At 52.2% G+C, this 6,000-nt stretch overlaps 1 protein-coding gene across 1 annotated transcript in view; it reads left to right on the top strand.

The window, feature by feature from the left end:
• nkx2.2b (NK2 homeobox 2b) overlaps nt 1-1,445 on the top strand; it is a 1,576-nt gene extending 131 nt beyond the window's left edge. The window contains exons 1-2 of the mRNA XM_029141954.3: nt 1-250; nt 617-1,445. The exon at nt 1-250 is cut by the window's left edge and continues 131 nt beyond it. Of these exons, the coding sequence (XP_028997787.1) occupies nt 31-250; nt 617-1,122 (726 nt within the window). The 5' untranslated portion in view covers nt 1-30 and the 3' untranslated portion in view covers nt 1,123-1,445. The remainder of the gene's footprint in view (nt 251-616) is intronic.
• The last annotated feature ends 4,555 nt before the right edge of the window (nt 1,446-6,000 follow it).

Genomic DNA, 6,000 nt, shown 5'->3' with positions numbered 1-6,000 from the left:
TCCTCGTTCTTCCTCTAAATTGCGCGCGTCATGTCTTTCAGCACCAACACTAAACCCGGCTTCTCCGTGCGAGACATCCTGGACCTCCCGGACTCCACCGGAACCGAGGAGACGGAGGAGGACGACGCCGAGGACGCCTCCCGCTCGGCGGACGCGCAGAAGCTGGACTTGAGCCGCCGCGGTTTACGCGAGCGGGACGGAGGGAGCGTGGGCAGGTGGAGCCGCGGAACCAGCAACCCGCACTTCTCACGTGAGCACGTTTGTTTTTCTGTTTAATCCCCAGATTGACTCACGTTTCTCTCGTTTAATCTGATCTGTTCGTGTTTACTGGCATCCGCCCCAAAATTATCTGATTGATCCACGTGGTTGATTTTTAGTCAGAACCTTCTGCTTTTGTCATCTGTGTTGGCATCTAATATTGTGATATTGGGCCTCGTGGTCAGTTTCTGCATCGCTCACAGCAGAACTCAGTGTTTGGGTTCAAGCGGGACCGAATCTGCTCCCCGTTCCCCCGAACTGCTCGCGCTGGATGGTTCTGACCTGTGAAGCAAAGTGTAGGTTCCGTTTTAGAGAAATCTGCACCATTCATCAGATGACTGGCTTTCTCTCCCTGCAGACCACGGCACCGGACCCAAGTCTCCAGAACTCTCCTCAGGGGAGTCCCCGCACGCGGAGCGCGAGCCTCCTGGCGACGAAGCCCAGAAGAACCGCGGCAGGAAGCGGCGCGTGCTGTTCTCCAAGGCGCAGACCTTCGAGCTGGAGCGTCGCTTCCGGCAGCAGCGGTACCTGTCCGCCCCAGAGAGGGAGCACCTGGCCCGCCTGGTCCGCCTCACGCCGAACCAGGTCAAGATCTGGTTCCAGAACCACCGCTACAAGATGAAGCGCGCGCGGGCGGAGCGCGCGCTGCAGGCGCTGCTGCCGGGCCGCCGGGTCGCCATCCCGGTTCTGGTGCGCGATGGGAAGGCCTGCGAGCGGATCACGGCTCGGGACGTGGAAGCGACGCTGAGGTCGGGCCTGGGCCTCCCGTTCTGCGCCTACTCCCCGCTGCTGCACCCGAGCTTCGGCCCGGAGCCGCCGGGCCGCGCGCAGCAGCTGGCGCACGTGTACCACTGGAGCTGGTGAAGGCCGACGGTCAGCGCGAGCCGTCGTTGTTTAGTGGAGATCATTTGTCCGGAGTGTGAGACGAAATGTTCATTATTGTTTATTTTTATGGCATTAATTTAAGAAACGACGCGCAACCGTCTAAAACTACAGCAGCCGTGAAAACGCGGCTCGACCCAAACGTGGTCTAGTTTCTGTGGCTGGTGTTTTTCTGCAGATGTGTCACGTTAATCCGTGTTTTATAAATCTATTTAAATGTTGACTTGTTTTGTAATAAGCTGTATATTTATAACTGTGAATAAAGGTGGGGACCACTGTCTGTGTGTGATGTTGGTGAAGGTTCTGGTCCGAAGAATCAAGCTTTTAGCTGGAAGCTACTGAAACTAAAGCAAAGTCAATGTCTGGTTTTTACTTGGTTCCTAAAGTCTATTATTTTGACCCTCTAAAACACTGAATACAGAGCTGATCACAACCTTTGGTTCCTAAACTGTGGGTCGGGCCCGTCCGGGTCCAGAGGCGACTGAGGGGTCAGAAGGTAAACGGGACGGTTTCTGTCAGGACTCGAAGCAGGCGGCGGACCCACATGCACAGCACGGAGGCGAGATGATGATTAGACACGGGTTTATTCGATAAGGCAGAGTCAGGCGGTGCAGGTCATACACAAAAGCATGCACAAGGGAGCAGGCGATCTCACACACCAGTAGGCTCAGCAAAAGTACAGGCAGGGATGAGACAAACTCACGGTCAGTAGTTAGTCCAGGGTCAGGCAGGATACACAAGGCAAAACAGGCAGCAAACACGAGGAACACTCAGGGAACTCGGGGACTCACAAGAAACACGACAATCTGGCGGCTTGAGTCTGTGAGAGCTGGAGGTTATATACTAATGAGTGATTGCTAATTACGGACAGGTGTGGATACTGAGAACCGGTTAGTGAAACGACTGACTGAAACAGGAAGTTTACAAAATGGCGTGAAACATGACAGTTTCACATCTGTTCGGCTCCGTTCACAGCAGGAGACGGCACCGCGTGTTCAACCCAAACCACCATCTGGGCCCGTCGGACCCGGGTCCGTTTCACCTGCAGGTGAACAGTGTGTGGAGCCGGTCACAGGAGGGACCCGTCCGACGGGTCAGACTCGCTGAGCTGTGGACGAGGAAACGGAGGAAACGCATCACAGCTTCTTCAGAGCCGAGTCGGACTTTGTGCTCGTGTGAAATGTTTCAGGTTCGTTCCCTGTGAGTCAAAGTGGATTTGACGATTCTTCAGTCTTAATCTCTGCAGACACGTTGCAGTTTATGATGAATAAACACGATGAAGCAGTTGAGCCTCTGTGTGTTTCTATCCTGAATATTTAGCTTCTTTATGAACAGGATTAAACGTCTGAATCCATTCAACAAAGCCCAGAGGTCAGAGGTCGGCTCATCTCAGAGGGGTGATGTCAGCCCAGCTATGTGTGTGTGTGTGTGTGGTGGGGGGGGGGGGGGGGGCTGTCAGAGCCCACGGAACCAGAATGTGGATGTTAGAACCACCACACGTCTGCAGGAGCTGCGCAGTAACACAGCGACTGCATGTGATATGTGTGTGTGTATTCAGACATATATTAATGTATACGAAAGCAATTACAAGTGTGCAAAGCCTTTTCCCTCTGGGAGCAATAAAGATTTACTGAGGAACTACTGAATGAACTGAAACAATGTGTCTTCATATCATATTAACATATCAGTGAGGTGCGTATTTTACTGTGACCCGTTCTGAAGTAGATCTGAATCCCAGCGTTTCACCCTTTGATGAAACAAGCGGCTTTTTCGTCGTTTGCTCTGTGACGCGTTCACGTTGTCGTTCATTCATAAGTCCCAGTCTGACTGAGGATCCGGTCCCAGTTCGTCCCGGAGCCACACGGTGGCAGCAGACGCTTAACACAGACACGAGCCACGTTAAATGACGCTTGGACCGTTTTGTGCGTTGGACACGCGCTTCACACGGTTTAATGTGACCTGAGGCTGCGCATGAAAACTGCAGCGCTTCACGTCCTGGTTCCGTAACATCTGAAGCCGAGCCCAAATGTCTAAACATTCAGGAAACATCAGATCCGGTGTCTGCGTCACAGACTCGGTCCAGCAGAACCAAACTCACCTGGAGCAGGTGAGTTCTGGGCGGTCGCAGGTGACGCCTGAAGCTGAAAGAGCCGGAAAAAAGATGAAGAGCCTGAAGAAGAGGAGGGAGACGGGAAACACGGCCCCTGCTGGTGGAGGGAGGCGCCCACGCCCACGCCCACGCCCACGCCCTGGGAGCTGGACGTGGAGGAGGAATCTTATTCCTTACACACACAAAAGACGGCACACATTCAGTGCAACAGTAAAAGAAAAAGACATCAGTGAGTTTATTGAACACAGAACTGAGTCACAGTCTGTGACATCAGATTCAATTCATTCCGGTAGCAGCAAATATCCTAATAGTAAGAATCCACGTAGTCCAGCGCGTCGGTTTCGGTTCGGCCTCGTGGCGGCGCTGTGGAGCTCCGGTATCCAGGCAACAGACGCGAGTGTTTCTCATGTTTCTTAATAGGTGTTTAACGGCCCAGAGGAGCGGAGCGGCGATGCCTTGACCCGTGGACACTGATATTCTGAGTGATTCTGAAGACCACTTCTGGATGTGTGACCTTTGACCTTTGCCTGCGCGGTTCCACGGAGGAGATGGAGCCTCTGAGTGAAGTGTGTCATCATCAGAAAAACGCCTGAAACGGGTCAAAAGATGAGACGAAGACCTGAATACGAGCATTTATCCTGGGGTTTGAAAGGAACCGACTGGGTTCAGCCGCACCAGAACCGTTCCTCGTCCCTGAGACGCAGTATGTCAGTATCAGAACTGGACCCAGATCAAGATTCACGTTACAAAGGTGACGCGTTTGAAACATCAACAAGATGCAATGAGGCAAAATTACACGTTCTTGTTTTAACGCTGCTGTAAAATATACAATAGATGGAGCTGCAACATTTCACCTTAGTCCAGCCTCTCCTCCTCCTCCTCCTCTTCCTCCTCCTCCTCCTCCTGCTCCTCCTCCTTTTCTTTTTCCTCTTCCTCCTCGTGCTCCTGTTATTTCACTTCTTCATCATCTTCCTCCTCTTCTTCTTTCTTTAATTCTCTTTTGCCTCTTCCTCCACTTTCTTCTCTTCCTCTTCATCCCCCTCTCCTCCTCCTCCTTTTCTTTTTCCTCTTCTTTCTGTTCTTCATCCTCCTCTTTCTCCTCTTCCTCCCCCTCCCCCTCTTCCTCCTCCTCCTCCTTTTCTTTTTCCTCTTCTTTCTGTTCTTCATCCTCCTCTTTCTCCTCTTCCTCCCCCTCTCCTCCTCCTCCTCCTCCTCCTGCTCCTCCTCCTTTTCTTTTTCCTCTTCCTCCTCCTGCTCCTGTTATTTCACTTTTTCATCATCTTCCTCCTCCTCCTCTTCTTCTTTCTTTTCTTCTCTTTTCCTCTTCTTTCTGTTCTTCATCCTCCTCCTTTGCCTCTTCCTCCCCCACTCCTCCTCCTCCTCCTGCTCCTCCTCCTTTTCTTTTTCCTCTTCCTACTCGTGCTCCTGTTATTTCACTTCTTCATCATCTTCCTCCTCCTCTTCTTTCTTTAATTCTCTTTTGCCTCTTCCTCCACTTTCTTCTCTTCCTCTTCATCCCCCTCTCCTCCTCCTCCTTTTCTTTTTCCTCCCTCTCCTCCTCCTCCCCCTCTCCTCCTCCTCCTCCCGCTCGTCCTCCTTTTCTTTTTCCTCTTCTTTCTGTTCTTCATCCTCCTCTTTCTCCTCTTCCTCCCCCTCTCCTCCTCCTCCTCCCCCTTCTTCTCCTCCTCCTTTTCTTTTTCCTCTTCCTCCTCCTGCTCCTGTTATTTCACTTCTTCATCATCTTCCTCCTCCTCCTCTTCTTCTTTCTTTTCTTCTCTTTTCCTCTTCTTTCTGTTCTTCATCCTCCTCCTTTGCCTCTTCCTCCCCCACTCTCCTCCTCCTCCTCCTGCTCCTCCTCCTTTTCTTTTTCCTCTTCCTACTCGTGCTCCTGTTATTTCACATCTTCATCATCTTCCTCCTCCTCTTCTTTCTTTAATTCTCTTTTGCCTCTTCCTCCACTTTCTTCTCTTCCTCTTCATCCCCCTCTCCTCCTCCTCCTCCTTTTCTTTTTCCTCCCTCTCCTCCTCCTCCCCCTCTCCTCCTCCTCCTCCCGCTCCTCCTCCTTTTCTTTGAAGGGGGTGAGAGTACTAGAGGGTAGTTGGAAGGAATGCTAGATTCTGACAACCTACTACTGAGAAGAAGATGTCTTCGGACTTTTCTTTTCTTTTCGTCTAGCATTTAATGCACCTTGCATGCAGAAAGACTGGAAGGACGAGTGTTTTTCATCTTCTTCTCCTCATTCCTCCTCTTCTCCTCTTCCTCCCCCTCTCCTCCTCCTCCTCCTCCTCCTCCTGCTCCTCCTCCTTTTCTTTTTCCTCTTCTTTCTCTACTTCATCCTCCTCCTTTGCCCCCCTCCCCTCCTCTCAGTGAGGAGTTGTAGCTCTGTGCATTTTTCTACCTTTCAGGAGCCAGGTGGTCTCCTCCTCCCCCTCCTGGCTGAAGTGCGCTGCCTTTTCAAGAGGCGTTCGGGGCCCAGCTGCTTGGCCTAATGCTCCTCCAGAGAGCGGAGGATTAAACTGAGGGGAGACGCAGGGAGACGGGCAATGAAAGGAGGCGACGAGGCAGGACGTGTAAAAGGAGGCGGAGGAGAAAAAGGTGCATAGCAGCAAGTGTCTCCCACCTCTGGCCCCGGAGCCACAGGTGCTTCAGCTCCGGGCACATCACGGGAGAAGCGGGTTCCAGGAGGAACCCATCAAAGACGCAGAGTCCGTTAACGTGTGCTCAACTCGGCCAAGAACCCAGGAACAGAC

The sequence above is a fragment of the Betta splendens genome, chromosome 24 (assembly GCF_900634795.4).
Source record: "Betta splendens chromosome 24, fBetSpl5.4, whole genome shotgun sequence".
Lineage (NCBI taxonomy): Eukaryota > Metazoa > Chordata > Actinopteri > Anabantiformes > Osphronemidae > Betta > Betta splendens.
Note: the sequence above shows the minus strand (reverse complement) of the source record. Positions and strands in the feature narration are given on the sequence as shown.